Raw genomic sequence first — 20,099 nt, forward strand, 5'->3', positions numbered from 1 at the left:
GCTTCTAAGAACTTTAGTTAGTCAATTACTGACTCAAAGAAAAAGCAGTTTTTAAACATAAAATGTATGTAACTCCTCTGAATAATAATAATAATAATACCTTTTTAAAAAAGTACATTAAATTGGTAATAAAATACTTCAAATTTAAACCCAAACTGTAGTTTAATTTACGCTAATAAACAAATATTGCAGCTAAAAGTATCTGAGGTTTCTGTTTTCTGCTGCTGGGTTTTTACTATGGCCTGTGGTCCCTGAGATGGACCAGTCAAAGTTTCATTGTTTACAGTTTTCTCTGTTAGCGGCAGATTTTCACCTGGTTTCACTTCTTCTTTGGCTTCACCAGAACCTTTGACCTCGGTTTCCTCTGTTTGTTCCAGCTCCTTCAGCTCTGCTGGTTTAGCATCTTCGCTAACTTGTGGCTGGACGTCTTTAACTGCTTCTGCCTCTTCCTTCTTTTCAGTCACTGTTTCACTTCTCGTTTCCGTCGTCTTTTCTGCAGATTCTTGAACCTTTTCAAAAATACCAGCTTGTTTTTCTGATACAGTACATATGGAGGCTACGTTTTTGTTCTCTGCCTCAGCTTTTTCTGCCTTTTCTTCCATATCAGCTTCTGTTTTAGGCACAATTTCCTTACAGGCTTGAGGTGTTTTTGTTTCTGACGATACATTTTCTTTGTCTGCTGAGAAAATGTCTGACATTTTTGCAGAATATCCGACATGTCCTCGGACTCCAGGCTGTGTCTTTTCAGCAGAAGCAGCAGCAATAGGAAGTTGTGCTTCGCCGTCCAGGTTCAGGTTTACTGTGATCTTAGCGGATTCGTCGAGACGCTGCTTTAGGCTCTTCACTCTGAAATTAAACAAGGATATAAAATAAAATAAAAAAGGTTCTTCAATAAAAATGAACAAAATTTAAATGTTTTAACAGCTACAGTAAGTCACTGATAACACAGCTAAAAATAAAATACTCACGATTCAAGGCTTTGGACGTTTGGCCTGTGCAGAAAAAAACAAAACAGTTTAGACTAGAAGTGATTAATGAAACTGGTAAAAAAAAAAAGTTAATTTGCTGCAATACGCACCAATCTTTATCGGTATACTCCAACACTTTTGTGACGCTGCTTGAATCTACCATCTCAATGCAAATCTGACACAGAAACACATTCATGCACATTAAAACAGGAAACAATTTATTTGTAAATGCGTTGATTTAGGACTAGAGAAAATTGTCATGTTACGTGTCTCAAATAAAAAGATGAGAAAAAAAGAAAAGAAGTTTAAGATATGAAAAATTAAAACAGGAAACAAGTTTTATTTACAAAAAGAACAAAAAAAGCACTTATAAACAACAAACGGCCCAAAATGCATCAGATTTTTTTAGAACCAAACCAAACATGGAGAAGCAGCATTCAGCTGCCATGCACCAAAAAATCTGGAACAAACTTCCAGAAAACTGCAAAACAGCTGAACCACTGAGTTCCTTTAAATCTAGACTAAAAACCCACCAGGTTGAAGTTCCTTTTGAAACATAATCAGTCAAACATCGATCAATATATTTGATGTTTATTGTTTTAACGATGGAACTTGACAAAAAGCAATGTCTGTTACTGGTTTTCACAACTGATGACTAAATGACGTTTATGATGAGGGTTTTTTTTATGTTTTCACAATGAAAAGCACTTTGACCTGCCTTATTGCTGAAATACGCGATGCAATAACGTTGATTGACTGATTGATCGATTGATAGACATGATCAAATGTCAGTGGAGGTGTTGGTGTCGTTGTACCCTGTTGGCGAGCGGCAGAAAGCTGATGATTGGAGCGATGGACGCCACCTTCTTCAAGACACGGATGATGAGGTACACAGAAATGTTGGCCATCACCACGACGACCAGCCGCTCCTCCAGACCCTCGAGCTCCGGAACGTGCTGGAAACCAACAGACAGTTCATTAAAAACAGGATCAGAAGAAGGAGACTGCCGATAAAGGAAGAGAGACTTACGGCGTTGCTCCATTTCATCATATTTCTGTACATGACCCCCTGCAAAAAACGATCAATAAAAAAACAGCTTACGTTTTATTTTTATACGTAGCATGATGAGTCCAATACAGATGCACAATATCAAGGGATCTAAAATATTCATTACACCCAGAGCGACATATTTCAAATGTTTGTGTTCCACTTGATTATTATGGCTTCCACCCAGAAAAATGTTCTTTTCCCAATACAAATCAAAATCAAAGATTCAGCATTTGCCGATTTCCAACCCAGTACTTTAGTAGTAATCTAATAAAAGCCTGAAAATTCAGTAGATAAATATCTTAAATGCTGCCAAACCGCTGGTTTTAGCCACAGTTTTCATTACTCACTCTTGCTGTTTATTTTTAAGGAGTTATACGGATCATTAAACTGCTGCGGTGGCAGTTACTCAGCAGGTTGTTGCTAGGTAACCACAGAGTGAGTGAGTTAGTGGATTCCACCAACCTAGCTTAGCTAAAGTCTTTCCTCTGGCTAAATGTCCCAGAAATCTGTGCGGTTCTGGATCAGAGTTCAATGAAATGATTGGATATTCTATTGATATTGATCATGTGTCTATTGCAGTATATATTGATTTATTGTCCGGTCCTAGTTTTAATCAGGAGAATCCAAGGGCAGCTTTACCTCAGTGTGACCAGAAAGCATTTCCTGTAAAACCTGGTGGATAAACAGCTTGGAGTCTTTGATGGAAGCCGGACGTTTGAAGAAATCTTCAACAAAACTGCAGCATAACATCCAGTCGGTGAAGAAAACAAAAGCCTAAAACACAATGAAAGCATAAAGTCAAAACGCACTTATAGTAATGGAGCAGTCGTTCTCAAATTTTTATATTTAGTGGTGCAGAAGAGGATTTTTATTACAGGACTTATTTTTATTTTATTATGTTTCTAAATTACAAATAGTCCTGAAATGTTACTAATTCACCCAACAAAAAGTATGTTTTTGATTTCCATGTGTTTGACATCATTGCAAAGCTAAGAATCCACACTGTAAGAATCTGTAAATAATTCAAAACGCCCAACTTGTTCATGGTTTCACATTTACTATACAGCACCACCCTTCTCATTAAGATGAACAAAGAAAACAACAACAAGTGACATAAGAGACTAAGATTTTCATTTCGGTTGTATATATTAAGACACATGTGTCTTAATATCTGGCCCGCTGTAGCATTTTATGTGGCCTTCTCGACTCCAAATAACATCAATTAGTCCCTCCAGCTTTCAACAAATCCTCACATTTTTTAAAATTTTACTGCAAAGTCTTCTGAAAATTGGTCAAAAATATTGGCTTTACTTGACTGCTCCTTCAGCGTTACTTGATATCAAGTTATAGTCCATGATCAACACAGCGAGTAATAAAAAGTCACATTTAACACCATATATTAGTGCAAATGTTGTATAAATTCCTCGCAAATATTTCTCTGTGATTTTGATTACGAAAAACCCCCCAGAAAACAATCAAAATCCTGGAAGGACAGCTATTTATTAATATTTTAACAGGTAAACTAGTTTTATCAATACATGCTGGCTCAACTGGACCTTTAAGAACATTCAGATTTTTGATATGGACCAAAATGAAACTGAGTTTGCTTTGACAGCCTTGTATTAAGATGTTGTGTTATTGCAGGGAAATTTCAAGTTAGTGTTTGTTAAACGGGTTAAGTGATCCTGAGAAAGCTGGAGAAACGCTGTAATGGAAGAACAGCAGAGTCTGTTTTCTCACCCTCCTCTGCAGAGGGAGGACCAAGATGTTGTAGTAGAGAGTCTGAAGGTTCTGCTTGGGGAAATAACTCCACACCAGCTTGGCGACGTCTTCGTGTTTGTAGTTTCCTTCAGGTAAACCTGTCAGCATGATGACGGAGGCCCCGGGGCCGTTATTGGCAGGTGTCTGCAGAGGTCAAAAACACAAGATTATTTTTGTGATACACTGAGATTTTTCAGGAGAAATTTGCTCATCATATCAAGAAAATATTTAAATACATTTTTTTTTTCAAACCTGACCTTTTGGGATGTAAAATATAAAAAAAGTCAATAAAAACACTTACCCACAAGTTCTTCTTGGTTGTGATTGTGGTAAAATCTTAACGGCAAAAATACAAGAGTCACTTTTTCAGAAATAATAAGTCTATTCTTACAGTGCCTATAAAAAGTATTCACCCCTTTAGAGGTTTTACCCGTTTTTATTGCTTGTACAAATCAGTCATGATCAACAAAATTGTTTGTCAAGTGTTTGACCCCCCCCAAAAAAACCCTTGACATTAATTTCTACAAAACAATGACGGATAAAAATATGGAAGATATAATAGGTGACTCCATAAATATTCACCAGTTCATTTAGTAGATTGATATTTCACTTTAAAGGGGGTGAATATTTGTGATATTTTTATTTATTACTTTGTAGAAATAATATTTCACAGAAAGAATTTTCTTTGAAACTTTTGATAAAAAGCCAATTTTGTTGATCAAGCCAATAAAAATAAGAGGTTGAATACTTTTTATTCTTTACTTCCCCTTACTTGGGATGATGAACCAAGGAGACTCGGTCGGGAAGACATAAGGAGCAGTTGTCAAGGTAACTGAAAATGGTGGTGAGCTGCCCTGCGGAACACCACAGTTTGTTGCCGGGACAACCACCCCGCTGACGATGTTGCCGTCTGGCAACGCGTTTGGAGCCATCTTGGGAGCTGCAGAAGAAACAAGTACAAAAATTTAAATTAAAAAGAAAAGAAAAAAAAATATATATATATATATATATATATATATATATATATATATATGAGCCTTACGCAGAGATGTGCTGGTGCTTCGGGGCAGTTTCATTCTGTAGACTTTATGAGCAGGGCAGCGTTTCAGGAGGCTGTACCAAACTCCGACCCGATCAGCATCGCGGCCAGACTTAAACTCTATAAACACCTGAACAATAAAATAAATGAAAATCACACACAGCAGAGTCAGACTGAATGCATTTTACTTTAACAAATGCATTCATAGGAGGAGTGTTTGTTTCTACCCTGTTGAGCAGAGGAAGGTAGTTTGTAACATGTCTGATTTTTCGCAGCGTCTCCCTGAAGTCCCGGGCCTCGCTCGGTGAGATGTTCTCGATGTAGATGGTTCTGGTTCCATCATCAGTGACTGGCTGCTCAAGGAAAAAAACATGTTTATGCAAAAATGTTTGTGCAACTGTTTATTTAAAAAACATTAATTTTCGTATATTCATTGAGGAGAGTCTCTTAAATGTAAACACCAGTAAAAATCGGTTTTGAATGAGACCAAGAAAAATGATTAAAAACTTGGTAAATCAGGGACTTTTTTTTTTCCCTTTAGCGAATAAAGCGATAAAACATGCTGAGAAGACTTGTTGGAGCTCTGCTTGGGTTGCTAGGTAACTGGGTTGGCAGTGCTTTCCCATTCATTAAATGGCTTGTTTTCCAGACACCAAAAATATTAACTTAGTCAAAAAACAACTAGGTAATTTTTTAAGCTCTTGGGTTGTTTTTAGAAGGAGTAGAAATGGAAGTTGAAAAACTTGCCAAATGTGAATTTCCCATAATAAATCCCATTTAAAGACATGTGGTTTGGGTCACTAAACTGCTCACACTAACTGCGTTTAATCATATTTTCAAATGTATTTATATCTATATTTATTGATACTCTTATTGAAAAAACAGTGGAGAAAATAGTAAAAATAACATTTCTGGTAGTTTTTTCTTGTAACTTTTTTTGTTTTTCAGTTGAATTGTACAAAATACAGGTCACATTAAAGGCAAACCGAGATTTTAAAGGATTTGTTATTACCCACTGCAGAAAACGCAGACATACAAAATAAATCAGGTCGGTTTTTAATTTTAAATGTTACTGACGTAAACCCTACCCTTTTCAAAAGTTACTTTTGTATTTCAAGACTATGATTCTACAGTAAATAAACAGTTTTTAAGTTATGTTGATGAAGAAAGGTGTAGATACTTACAAATCCGACCAGGTTCATCAGAGATTTATAAAATTCAAACTGAAACAAGAACAGAATCGAGTCACAAGGATTATTCAGCATCAGTTTGTTTGAAAGTTTCTGTCATGTTTATGTTTTAGAGTTAGGATTGAAAGTCTTCCTCCAGGTTTTTGTTTTTAATTTATTAGTAATAGGGACCAAAAACATCCAGTAGTTTTTTCTAAAATGCCGTGTTAAGCGCAGCCATTTAAGAAACTGTCAAAAGAAAGCAAGAGTGAGTCACATCCTGTTTTTGTTGCTAAAAAAAAAATCCAGATAAAAAATTAGGACAGTTTTAATATGACAAACCTGCAGGAGCCTTTTTGTTTTCCGACTGTCTTGCTTATTTCATTAAAATATTGTGTGTTTAGTTTGTTTATTTAGCTGGTGAAAATAAAAAAAAGTTGAATGTTATTTACAATTATATTTAGAAAGGAAAAAAAAACAATGAGTAGCTTCAACTTGACATTTTAAGAATTTACAAAATGAAGAAGTTTTGGACACAACTGTTGTAGCAGAAAGACTTTTTGTCTTGTGACAGAACGGAAAAGTACTGAGTGGGAATGTAACGCTGTTGCTAGGTAACAAAAATAATTCCACCTATGGCCCCTATGGGGTTCCGTATATTTGGGCCTTACTGCTATAGAAGAAGTTCTCCAGCAAATATATGACACTGCTCGCTCTTTAGTGGGCCACACAGACTATTCAAATGAACAACATAATTATTAATTAAACCATAATAAAGGTTCATTACATTAAACCTACTTACTGGAGCCATAAAAATCTTGCTGACGACAAATTGAATGCAGAGTTTCTGTCCGTTTAGAGTCAAGGATTCTTTTTGGGTAGCTTCTTGCGCAGCTCGATGATTGGGCATGAGCACAAAAGCCTGAAATAAAAAAATGTAATCAATTAAAACAATAAATCAGGATAAAGATTATGCAGAGTTAAAGTAAAAAAAGTCAGGCCCACCATGCATGCTTGAGGAATCACATAGATGTTTTTTGCCTCGTATTGAAATCCGAGCAGATCTGTGATGTCGCTCTCAGTGTAGCAGCCGTCGTGATACATTGGCAGGTTTGTTATCAACAGCAGCCTTGTGTAAACTGAACTAAACTGAAACTGAAAACAAGCGGGAGAAACAGGGTTGCACAAAGTTGGTTAGCAGTACTTAAGGAAGGATGTTTGAATGTTTAGTGAATAAGCCTCCGAGTCTGCTTTATGAGCAATCATTTAGACAGTACATTTACAATAAACAAATTTTAAGAGCACTCGTACAAAGATTTATGTACAACTGAAGAAGAAAAATATACCTTAAGGTTTTCAGAGAGTTTCAAAGACACAGGGACAAAGAAATTTGCTAAATGTGTGGCAGAGATGTGCAAAAAACGTAATATATTTTCTATTGTACCAGCACATGTCAGCCCTACTAAAAACATTGGAAAAATCAGAACTTGAAATTGAATACATATGTTAGGAATGGAGAGGTACGGAAGAACATTAGGGCCACTGGAAAAAAAAAAAAAGAAAAAAATTTTGACTTTTCATCTCAGAAGATTAAAGTCAGAATTCTGAGGAAAAAAAAGTCAAGATAATAATGAAAAATAAACAAGAAAAGGTTAAAATAAATACATAAAAATAGAAAAAATAAACTACATTAAAATAAAAGCAAAATAAATACAAAATATTAAAAAAACATTTTACAAAGATTGTTTTAGTTACTTATTTGATGACATCGCTTCAGAAACATTTTATGGTTTCAGGAAATTTGTTTATATTTGTCAGACCCTGTTTGAGCCAGATATCACACAATAGACGATTAATTTCATTTTAATAACATGAATCAGGGGAAAAGTGCTTGGACCTCCATCACCTCTTATCAATTAGAACAAACTTTGCTAAGAAAAATAAAAATGATTAAAATGAAAGTGTGGGAGGAACCTTACTTTTGGTGATTTGATGGCATTTCTATCAAGGCAATCTGTAACACAAAGAGAAGGTTAGTAAAAACAGAATTAGCATTAAAAAAGTAATATTTTTCATTGTACAAACAGATTTCTTACTAATTTTTTGTGGCAGCAGCAGATCTTCCAGCCTCTCTCCGACGGTCAGGGAGTGATCCGTAGCTGAGGAAGAGGAGGAAGAGGAGGAAGAAGCAGCTGGCTGCTGTTTGGACGCTACAGTCAGTGTTGGGGAAACGACGCTGACGGCTGCTGGAGGAGCATCTGTCTGAGTTTGCTGTACACTCACAGGAACTTCAGGGAACAAAAACAAGATTATATTTGATAAGATCTAAACAAAAATGAATCAGTTTGTTGCTCTGAATGCTGGTTTTGTTTTATCAACAAACATGCAAAGAAAACAAACAAAATCTGGTGAAAAATAGTGTATAAAGAATTTAGAGTCAACCATTTTTACAGATTATTACAGGATTTTTGAGGAAGGAGGGTAGATACACAGACCCGTTCAATAATGACTTAATGCTTTGTTTTGATTATTGATTCTATGTTGCATTGTGTTTCTGTGTTTGTAATGATGTAAAGCACTTTGAAATGTCTTGCTGCTGAAATGTGCTATACAAATAAAATTTGATTGATTGATTGATAATATTATATATTTCAGTAACTCCATTACCAATCATGATGACTTTCTGCTTACAGTTAATGAAATCACAACATCTAGAAAATTACATCAGACCTACAGCTAACAAATATTTTAGTAATCAATTATTATATCAATTATAATGATGATTAATTGAAAATTACTGCACATTCTGCAGATTTTTCTATTTTATACAATATTATAAATAAATTCAAACATGCAAATAATTCAATTCCTTATTTAAAAAAGAAATAAAAGTTTTAATTACCTAAAATACAATAAGAGCATTCCTTTAGCACATTTGCAGCCAAGAATGCATCTGCAGCTAAAATACATTGCAGGGTTGATATACTGATTGTTTATTAACTGATTAATAATTAGATAGAAAAGGTGCTAACAGGAAATCTCTTTTTTTTTTTTTACAGAATTGTAATTGGATGAAACTAACATTACACCACTTGAGGAGTTTTGGGTAGAAGATATTTACAGATTGTTAGCTTAATTAAAATATGTTTAATTGAAGTTACTCAAGTAAATGTAACTAGTTACAACCCAGGTCTGTAAACAAGAATCATCTGGACGTATATTCTAATTGACTTAATATTACTGTATAAATTAATACAATTTAAATGTTTGTTCAGGAAATCTTTCAACTTCAAGTTTGTAAACATTTGGAGTCTCGGCACCTTTTGCTCCAGGTTTGGAAACTGATGAAGTTGTTTTTTCAGACGCCTTAGAGCAACGACGAAGGTCGCAGATCGTCTTCTCACAGCACTGCACACGCTTTCTGAAGTCCTTCGAGCTGTAATAAAACATTAAACATTTGACTAATGCAAAAATATAAGGTAATGTAAAAATATAGGGAGAAAAAGAACATTTTACAAATTAGAGTAATTGTATGAAAAAATAGCTCTTAGTAGTTAAACTTGACAAACATGAATCAATCAAATTCTATTTGTATAGCACATTTCAGCAGCAAGGCATTTCAAAGTGTTTTACATCATTACAAACACAGAAACACAGAAACGCAACATAGAATCAACAATCAAACCATGACATTAAGTCAAGCGCCATCGTTAAATTCGTAATTAATTACATTCAAATATAGCTCTAAACAGGTAGGTTTTTTAGTCGAGATTTAAAGGAAGTCAGTGTTTCAGCTGTTTTACAGTTTTCTGGAAGTTTGTTCCAAATTTGTGGTGCATAGAAGCTGAAAGCTGCTTCTCCTCGTTTGGTTCTGGGGAGGCAGAGCAGAACCAGAACCGGAAGACCTGACAGGTCTGGAAGGTTGATACAACAACAGCAGATCTTTAATGTGTTGTGGTGCTAAGCCGTTCAGTGATTTGTAAACTAACAGCAGTATTTTAAAGTCTATTCTTTGAGCTACAGGGAGCCAGTGGAGGGACTTTAAAACTGGTGTTATGTGCTCTATCTTCCTGGTTTTAGTGAGAACGCCAGCAGCAGCATTCTGGATCAGCTGCAGCTGTTTGATTGATTTGTTGGACAGACCTGTGAAGACGCATTGATTTGAATGTGAAGAAACTGAGAAGAAAGTACAAAATACTCACGACTCAACATGTCCAACTCTGCTCCTGTCGAGCAAAAAAAGTCAGATAAACAATAAAATAAATGGAAAAGTTGGTGCTTTTTATACATTTAGAATCAAAAATTGTGTAAATTTATGGTGGGTCAAGTGAAAAAGTGAAGTGAAAAATAAACAAAAAAACAACAATTTTTTAAAATATATTTTTCTGTTAAAGATATTTTTTAAGACGGTATTTGTCCAAAATTACAAAAACACTGAAAAGAAATCCAACATCAGATTTTAACCACAAGCGAACACACAGCATCTAACAAAACTTTTCAATGTGACAATTCAAAATATATCTGCTTACAACATGAGCAACGATTTAAAAATCTGTTGCTATTAGGGCTGCGGGAGAGCGAGAGAGAGCAAGACTTTCAAGAACAGCAAACTTCCAACTTTAATGTTTTCTAATTTTAAAATTATGTTAAGGAAAAGGTGACAGAACAGCAATATGTTTTTTTTTAAATCAACAATTATTCTACCAAAAAGTATCCACAACTTTTCAACTTTAGTAGATGTGTAAGTATTTCCATTTTCTTCACTGTTTTCCTTTCAAAACATACCAGATCCTGTGTGTTGATAACTCCTTTCTGGAGGCCATTTCTTCCACCACCTTCTTCACGCCGATGGAGTCAAGCATCTCAATGCAAATCTGAGGCAAAATAATGTTTTTAATAAACATCTAAACACAACATTATGTAGAAAAAAATATTGTTTAAGTGTAACTTAATTTTAAAAATAGATATAGTGTGTAATAAATACAAACTACAATGAATAATTCAATAAATAAGTGGTGTGAAATATTTGTAAACTTCCAGTCAGCTAATTTAATAAATCTTGTGTGTATAACTTGGATGAAAGGGAAAGTTAACTTTATCTGATGTTTCAAGTTCAAAAAGTTGTCAAAACAAATAATCTTCCAAAAAACTCTGATCACACAGACATTAGCCAAACAAAGGACCTGCATCACGTCATAATTAAATTAATGGGAGGGTCTAAAAGTTATCAAAATATTTTAAACCATTACAAAGAAAGGTCTAAACTAACTAAAGTTTGCTCAACGAAAACAAATGGTTTACAAAAATTTGACATAAATGGTCACAACAGATGGATTAAAAAAAATACATTTTAGTAATAAAAATCTTAATTATCAAAACATTTGCAAAACCTGCTAAATTCACGAGAAGCAAATGGCAACAAATCTGCATTTTAGAACAAGTATGACCTCAATAAACAAGTTTTCCAAACATCACATCGCTGTGAAGAAACATTTAAAAAGTAGTTCAGAAAGTGTTTGACTCGCTCACCCGGTTACCGAGCAGCAGGAAGTTGACAAAGTTTGCGATGGAAGCCACTTCCTTCATTACATCCTGGATGAGGCACAGCTGTAGTTCTGTGATCTCCACACACAGCAGCCGCTCCTCCAGGGAACCCGGATCTGCAACATGCTGGAGAAAAAACAACGACAGGAATTTGTTAAAGTGACTCGCTTTATTTATGTGAACCGCAAAAACACAAAGTCTTTCCAAGTATTTTTATCTAGACATTTGACATTAGATAAAACTAACTTACAAGTAACTTTTCAAAATGATAGATGAGCTTGTTTTAAGTTGGGGTGTCCAAAGTGTGGCTTGGGGGCATTTTGTGGCCCTTAACTGACTTTGTGTGGCTCCTGAATTTCCTTCAAGAATGAATTGTTGATGCAGATGGAGACTTTACATTTACTTAGTTGAAAATTATCACAGAAACTAAAAATTCTCTTACAATTGAAAATGTTGGCAATAGAACCAATTATTAGTTTTTAAATAAAAACAAGCTGCGTTCTCCTGAAGCTCCACATCCTTCCAGTGACCTCTAATTTGAAGCTGACTTTGCTGTTTTTAATTAATTTATTAAACTTGATTGAAAACAGTAAGTGTTTTTTAAAAGAGAGTGATGCCTTGTATCCTGATTTTATTGCCCAAAACTAACTAAAATTTGTTAGATCTTTTCCAGTTAACACCTAAATAAACTGAAAATCTCAAAAATAATTTTTACGTCTTACACATCCCTTTTCAACAACACTTTATTTGCTTAATTAAATTATTACATGTCCAGTTTATTGTTTAGTAGGTGAGTCTAAACAATAGACCTATCTATTGGTTAGAATATATTGGAATATATTCATAAAGAAATATAATTCCTTCATATTGATGAAAAAAATACTTCTGTATAGGCAGATTATTTCACCTCTAAAGACACATTTATCTCATTTTATAAGTGAAATAATCTGCCAATGAGCAAGTATTTTTTCATCAATATTAAGGAATTATTTACTTAAACCATTTCCTAGATCTTGCTAAAAACTTACTTGTAAGTTACTTTTGTCTTATTTCAAGTCTTATAAGATATGTAATACAGTGAACCCTCGCTATATCGCGGTTCACCTTTCACGGTCTCGCTGCTTCACGGATTTGCATCGTGCATTGTGTTCTGCATTCTGATTGGCTAAACAGTCTCTCCGCTTCTTCTCTACCTGTGTGTCAACAACGTTGCGGTTTAATATGAACACGTACGTAAAACAGCTTGCCAAATTTAACATAATCGATGGTGGCATGTCGGTTTATAAGAATCTTTTTGCCCAGAAGAAAAAAGAGCGACAACAACTACCGATAACTATGTTCTTCTCTCGCAAAACCACACCTGCACCGCGGGGTTTAGAAGAAGAAAACACTACAGAGCGGAGTCAGGATGCAGCGGCTCAGTCAGAAGAGCAGTGAAATACACGCGAGTTACTATTTGTGCTACTGTACTTTGTTTTGGTTTTTTTCATAATAATTTTTTATTTTCTCCCGTTCTAATCCAATAACTCAGGTCACGGTGGGGCGGCGCTGATCTCCGCAATTCGGGCACGGGAATCCGCCTTCAGTTCATATTAAAATTATTATTTTACAGTACAGTAGTTATTTGTAAAAAAAAAAAAATGTTTATACGGTACTTTTTATTTGTTAAACAAATGTTTGGGCATGTAAAAAGTTTTGTTCTTTGGTTTCAATGTATTATTGAGTATTTCATTGTATAATAATTGTAAAAAAATAAGGGTTACTACTTCGCGGATTTCGCCTATCACGGGTTCTTTTTGGAACGTAACCGCCGCGAAAAACGAGGGTACACTGTGATATTTTGTGTTTTTTGTAGTGTGACTGCAGATTCGACAAAAAGATGAGTGAACTCACCGCATTGCTCCATTTCATCATCATTCTGTACATCATTTCCTGTGAAAACAAAATGACAGAGCAAGGGGAAATAATTTCTACAAAACCACATTTTATTTAAAACAATGGGAGTTTTTTCCATCCATATATATCCAAAAAGTACACAATCGAATTTAACAGTTTGGAAATCAGCAGCAAATATGGCCTGTTTTTAATGGATAATGGAGAACAGACAGGTTTCTATACCTCAGTGTTTCCAGGTCGAATACCCTGAGTGACCAAGTGGATGAACACAGGTGACTTCTTCACATAAAACGGCTCTTGGCGAATATTCAGGATAAAATTGCTGAACGCCTCCCAGTCACAGAAAAACACAAAGGCCTGGAGCGGACGAGAACAAAGAGGGAAAAACAAAGAGAATCTATGACTTTGGGTTAGTTAAAGCCAAACGTCAGAGTGTGTTTTAATCAATCTATCAATAAGTTTAGTCTCTCAGTTTAACAAATTTCATCATTAATGTACAAAAACATTCTGATATAACCCTTTTTCAGTAATTATTTTTTGTGGTTGCATACATTAAATTAAGAATATAAGTTGCAAACAATTTATCATTCTCAGAGTGAACTAGTTACATTTACTTAAGTTACTTTTAGGAGTATTTCTACTAGGCTGTACTTGTTACTTTTACTTGAGTAATTTTATTATGAAGTATCGCTACTATTTCTGTATTTTCTTCCCACTGAATTAAAAACAAACATGTTTTAACCAAAAATTCACCAGACACACACCTGCAGTTTTTGATAAAATTTCATACGTTTTTTATTAAAAGAAACTGATTTGGAAAATTGTTCCTTTGCCTGATTTTGTTATTTTTATTACTTGTATGAATTATTGTCTTTTTCACCCTTAACATACCAAAATTTCCACTTAATTTTATATTTTGGTCCGTCTGCGGATGTCACTTTTAAATATTAAATCATTGATAACACTTGGCTCCAAAAAAATTTTGGGTTTTTTTGGTAGTTGTCTGTTTTCTCAACTGAATCAGGGCTACTGAGAGATGGGTGGAAGGCACCGTGTACGTGACTGATGAGATGTAAAGGGAGAATTGTATGTGTTAAGTTTCACTTCTTCTTACTTAACTTTTCTCACATGCTGATCTCTGATTTTCTAGATAAAATATCTAAAGACAAAAGTGCATTTCTCTGATTCAGTGTCTCCCTTTATCAAAACGAAAAAGAATGTTCCTAAACAATACATCACAACCTCAGACAATTTTTGAGGCTGTTGACCAGTGTAATTTGATCAGTTACTCAATACTTGAATAGACTTTTTACCAAATACTGTTTTACTCTTCATGATGGCTGCTTTTACGTTTACTCTAGTAAAAATATGTTGTAGTAGTGCCACTGTTACGCAAGTAAATTTTTTGGGTACTCTACCCACCGGTGGTAATTCTCATTCATGCTAACTGTATTTGTCTGAAAGGTAGAGTAGATTACAACCAGAGCAGCTCCTTACCCTCCTCTGCAGAGGGAGGACCACGATGTTGTAACAGAGAGTCTGGAGGTTCTGCTTGGGGAAATAAGGCCACACCAGCTTGGCGACGTCTTCGTGTTTGTAGTTTCCCTCTGGTAAACCCGTCAGCATTACGGTGCAGAACACAGAGGCTGGGTGGGTAATTACCTATCGCACAGTTCATAAGTAAATATTTTTGAAGTAATAGAAGGTAAAATATTTATACATAAGGATGTAATGCAGAATGCAGGCAAATAAAACACATTACAAGACTAAACTTCAAAAGAAGATACAGATGTGTATATAAAGAACTCCACACCAAATTAATGCAACAGCAGCTGCTAATGCTGGCCCGAAGGAGATTACCAGTTTCTATTTACATTCCAGCAGAAATAAAGGTAATTGAAGGTCAGACAGTGGAGATGGTAGAAAACTACAAATATCTTAGGACTATTTTATAAGTTAAAATTTACCTGCCATTCAAACTACCTGCAAAAAAAGGGCCAGCAAAGATTGTTTTATCTAAGAAAGCTCGCAAAGGTTTCTTAGATAAGTCAATAATGATCTTATTTTATAGATCATAAAATTTGCAGGTTGGTACAATCGATAGTAGCCACACAGGCACACCTGCTACAAGGAAACAAACACACTCAGTACAACACTGTCATTCTATTGGCTGAGAGGTTGCTAGGCGACTGTGTCAAACGGCGTTTCCAAAAGCGAGCAGAGAGTCCGAGTAGAGACGAAGTGTGAGCGCGAGGAGAAGTTTTGAGTACAAGCATTACAAGTTTTGAGAAGAAAGACATGAAGTCCTCATTTCAAAATGAAAATGTGTGCTCTTGGATTATGGCAGGAAAATTCCCCCATATATGTTAGTTTTTCTTATTTCAAGTGTACTAAGTTATTTGCACAAGAAACTAGACTAAAAATACTTGGTAAGGTTTTGTGTTTTTGCAAATATGTGAATCATTTTTCTCTGTTTTGGTTAGAAATCAGTAAGTTTAAAATGAGGTTTGTGTGTAAGGATAGCTCACCGAAAAGACTTGGTTCGAGTGGATTGTCAGATAATCTACAAGCAAAAAGCAACAACAACAAAAAAGAGTAAATCCAAGAAAATTATTTAGACCATAACATGTAAAATGTGTTTCTCTTACTTGGGATGTTAAACCAAGGAGAGGCAGTTGGAAAAACATAGGGTTGTGTTGTCATGGTCACCCAAAACGGCGAAAATGTGCCTACAGGGATGCCATATTTCAATGTTGGTGTTTCTGCCCCAGCAATGATCACATCTTGGTCTGGAAGTGCTTTCAGTGGCAGTAATGGTGCTGAACAACCAAAGACAAGATCAGTGGAGAAAGATCATAAACAAACTGTTTGATTTTTCCAACAAAAAAGAGAAACCTTTAGTGATTAAGATGTGGGTAGGATAACTATCACAAGATTTACTACCTAGATTTCTTTTTGTCAAAAATGGTTTGGACAAACTGAGAAAAACCTTAAGAAGCACTAACTAGAAACAACCAATCAGAACCAGGAGGCGGGTCTTAGTGCTGTCAATCATACGCTCTCTGTAGCGAATGCTAAAGCTAGTTAGCATAGCCACTAGCCGATGGCAGATAACTGGTTTTCCTGTAATAGAAAGTTGTTTCTCCAGCATTAGCACATTTAGCATCGCATACGTGAGGATAATTGACAACGTTAAGGCCCTCCTTCTGTCTCTGATTAGTTGTTTTTTTGTTTTGGCTCTGGCAGGAGCAAGAGATTGATCTTTTTACAGATTATCTATCTCATAAACTGTGATTACATGTTGGCAGTTTTAACCAGAGTTAATGGTAGTAACTAGTGACATTTACTTCAGTAACTTTTTAGAAAAAAAATACTTTTAGGAATATTTTTACTACGTTGTACTTTTTACTTTTACTTTAGTCATTTCATTATGAAGTATTTCTTCTCTTACTTGAGTAAAATTTCTGGATTTTCTAGTCACTGAATTAAAAACAAACACGTTTTAACCAAAAATCCACCAGACACATACACACCTGCAGTTTTTGTTAAAGTTTCATAAGTTTTTTATTGATAGGAACAGATTTGGAAAGTGTTCCTTTTGCCTGGTTTTGTTATTTTTTTGTTACTTATATGAGTTATTGTCATTTTGGTCCTTAAAATACCAAAATTTCCACTTAACTTTGTATTTTGGTCCATCTGATGATGTAAATTTTAAATATTAAATGATAATTGGATCAGTTTCTTAGTACTTGAGTAGACTTTTTACCAAATACTTTTTTACTCTTACTTGAGTAATGTCTTGGATTACTTTTATTTGAGTAAAAATATGCTGAAATAGCACTACTCTTACTTGAGCACAATCTTTTGGTACGCTGTCCACCTATAAAAGTTATAAAAGTTCCATACTGCAGTTAATGCTTTCATAAATCAGCATTTCTTACGTTGTGATTCCTCGAAGCCCCTTGGTACAATCAGCCGTTGTACAATCATGTGAGTAAAGCCCACCTTCAGGAGGCTGTACCAAACCCCGAGGCGATCGGCGTCATAAACGGATTTGAATTCAATGAAAACCTAAAAATCACAAGAAAATGTAAAAACACCAGAAATCTGTGCATCGAGATATAACATGAACTTTGTGTTTAAACCTTGTTGAGCAGAGGCAGGATGTTTCTGACGCCGCCAATCTTTCTCAAAGCCTCTCTGACAGTGATGGCGTCGCTCGGGGAAATGTTCTTGATGAAGATCACATTTGACATCGCAACATTCTGCTCCAACAACACACAGAAAACCATTAAACAAAAACACTAGTTCCTGAATTTCTTCTTATGTTAGCTGAATTTTGATGTATAACTGAAGACGTCTTTGAGTTTTAGGGTATTAAGTCAGAAGCAGCGCATCTTCCAACTGATTTTTATCTAATATTCGACTCCGATACTACAGTACCGTTTAATGCAAGTTCAACCTTTATCCAGTAGTTCATTCATTAAGTTTAACATGCTGGATTGAAGATTGATTTTTCAGCTGAGAAATGCATCTGTATTCCAGCATCTGTCATTTATTTAAAGGCCAAAGTCAAAAAAAGAAGAAAGAAAGATCTGATCGTCATACTTACAAAAGATGCTAGAGTCATGATCAATCCATAAAGGCCAGACTGAAAGGAAAACAACAAAGTGAGCAGAGGTAAAGCCAGAACGCACAAAAAGGAGTTTTTGAGTAACAATAAAGAACATGTTTTTATCTATTCAGTCAATAAAACAATTAAATAATACTGGCATCTTTCTCAAAAAAAAAAAAAAAAATCAGAAAACGTGTATTGGCATGATGAAAATTGTTAGAATTATTGTGTTTTGTTATCTTTCTTACATTAGTAGTTTTATATTACAAGTTGTGTTTTATTTAAAGGTTTAGTGTTCTCACCCCAGAGAGGGGGAACTTGTTAAACTGTGTATAAGACAACTAGCCTTTCCTTGACCTCAAGCATGTTTTTGCAGGTGCTTCTTTAGGAGAACTTCCTGAGATACTCCTTAGTTGCCTCTAATTGTCTGTGTGTAGAATTTAGTTTCTGTTTCCCTTCCTTGTTATCAGGGTAGCCGCCCCCACCACCACCACCTTTTTGTTAAGATCACTCTCCCACTTTCCATTCACTCCTTTTCTCTGCTAATAAAACGACAAGTTCTGCAGCAGAATGGCAGAACGCAAGGAGATCGGCTTGTAGGAGCTGATCCTGTTTGCCTTCTCAATTCTTGCAAGAATTTCGTTGAAAACTAAGTAACATTGTCTGTGGTTCTTTTTATATAGGTTGAGAAAATACCTATCAAAAATGGATTACACTTTTTGTAATAATCAAAAACATTTTTGACACTACAGCAATGAAAAACAAAACATTTTTCAACAAATTTCCACTGGTATTTTAACTCCTTGAGGTTGGAAGACCAAATTGCCATCAACTTAAACTTTATCTCCCTCCACAAATGTTCTGCCAGATTCTGACTGGACCAGAACAAAACACTACTTTCAGTCAGACGAAACATTTAAATCCAACTTTAAAGCCTAGACATCCATGTTTTTGGTATTTATTTGTACATTTCAAATAACCAACATGTACTTACCAGTGTCATTGAAATGTATTTTTTCACGACATACAAACAAAGTTTGTGTTGTTTGAAGATGAGGTGGTTTTCTGCCGACGCCTTAACCAGGTCCATCAATGACTCCTTACTGGGCATCAGCACAAAAGCCTAAAACACAATAAAAAGTGTTTTTTTTTTTAAAAAAACACCGACAATTGGTCTCATTTTTAATGGCAAAACATTTGGCATGTATTTCTCGATTGATGGACCATTTGATGCCATCAAAGTCCATGACAGTCAAATTGACTGCATTTCGTGCAATCTACCTATTAAGTGTGAAAAATCTCAAACTTTTCCAGACTTCTTTGTCATCTTTAGTCAGTTTTTAAGGGAAACTAATAAAAATCTAAATTCTTCCATTTTATTTCAACTAGGAATGCATTTTTCCCTTCTGATGCATATATCTAAGGTTTAGCATCTGCAGATATTGATCCAATACAGAAAACAGCGTTGAATTCACTTAAAATGTCTCTTAAAAAAAAAATACAGATGTAAATGTACTGAATTACAAATGTATTTGATAACTCTACACTTAACTACACCAATATCTTAACAAGGTTGGTCAAACATGTAAAAACAACTTTAATTTGTTGGAACTGTTGTAGGACTGTGAGCCTTGAAAATCCAGGGGTGAGAAGCACAGAAATGAGATACTATAACATTATCCAGGTCTAAATAAACCAAGAAAAATTTAGATATTCATCCAGTATCAAACAAGAATTGACCTAAGTACTAAGTGCTAAAATTCACATTGCTAAAGCAGGTAAAAATAAAACCACCAACGAAGTCATTCATGTTCCACAAAAAGCTTTTAAAAGCGCTCAAGCCGTCTTCTCACTATATCTGGTGAAAGCAAAACATTACAGAAGTAGAAAAATAAGTAGAAAACAGACATATAGACAAACAGTCAATTTATGGAAGATTTAGTGAAATCACTTGGAGGATGAGTGGATTATTTGACAGCAGGGTGAGCAAATAAAAGACTGGATGGAAGAACAGACAACTTTTAGACAACGTAGTAGAGAGACACTTGCTTACCAA

The 20,099-nt window shown here is 34.9% G+C and overlaps 1 protein-coding gene across 3 annotated transcripts in view; it reads right to left on the bottom strand.

The window, feature by feature from the left end:
* Positions 1-20,099, bottom strand: part of LOC116732250 (uncharacterized) — a 58,165-nt gene that overhangs the window by 23,391 nt on the left and 14,675 nt on the right. For all 3 annotated transcript variants that reach the window (XM_032582292.1, XM_032582290.1, XM_032582291.1), the window contains exons 15-43: positions 19,038-19,166; positions 18,041-18,079; positions 17,574-17,693; positions 17,370-17,499; positions 16,077-16,247; positions 15,957-15,991; positions 14,926-15,090; positions 13,651-13,785; positions 13,426-13,464; positions 11,518-11,658; positions 10,774-10,862; positions 10,191-10,214; positions 9,309-9,424; positions 8,085-8,276; positions 7,968-8,002; positions 6,994-7,143; positions 6,791-6,910; positions 6,004-6,042; positions 5,047-5,172; positions 4,823-4,949; positions 4,553-4,720; positions 4,082-4,116; positions 3,760-3,924; positions 2,659-2,793; positions 1,999-2,037; positions 1,784-1,924; positions 1,079-1,143; positions 969-992; positions 314-846 (exon numbers count right to left, since the gene is read on the bottom strand). In XM_032582292.1, coding sequence (XP_032438183.1) covers positions 314-846; positions 969-992; positions 1,079-1,143; positions 1,784-1,924; positions 1,999-2,037; positions 2,659-2,793; positions 3,760-3,924; positions 4,082-4,116; positions 4,553-4,720; positions 4,823-4,949; positions 5,047-5,172; positions 6,004-6,042; positions 6,791-6,910; positions 6,994-7,143; positions 7,968-8,002; positions 8,085-8,276; positions 9,309-9,424; positions 10,191-10,214; positions 10,774-10,862; positions 11,518-11,658; positions 13,426-13,464; positions 13,651-13,785; positions 14,926-15,090; positions 15,957-15,991; positions 16,077-16,247; positions 17,370-17,499; positions 17,574-17,693; positions 18,041-18,079; positions 19,038-19,166 — 3,427 coding nt within the window. The remainder of the gene's footprint in view (positions 1-313; positions 847-968; positions 993-1,078; positions 1,144-1,783; positions 1,925-1,998; positions 2,038-2,658; positions 2,794-3,759; positions 3,925-4,081; positions 4,117-4,552; positions 4,721-4,822; positions 4,950-5,046; positions 5,173-6,003; positions 6,043-6,790; positions 6,911-6,993; positions 7,144-7,967; positions 8,003-8,084; positions 8,277-9,308; positions 9,425-10,190; positions 10,215-10,773; positions 10,863-11,517; positions 11,659-13,425; positions 13,465-13,650; positions 13,786-14,925; positions 15,091-15,956; positions 15,992-16,076; positions 16,248-17,369; positions 17,500-17,573; positions 17,694-18,040; positions 18,080-19,037; positions 19,167-20,099) is intronic.

The sequence above is a fragment of the Xiphophorus hellerii genome, chromosome 14 (assembly GCF_003331165.1).
Source record: "Xiphophorus hellerii strain 12219 chromosome 14, Xiphophorus_hellerii-4.1, whole genome shotgun sequence".
Lineage (NCBI taxonomy): Eukaryota > Metazoa > Chordata > Actinopteri > Cyprinodontiformes > Poeciliidae > Xiphophorus > Xiphophorus hellerii.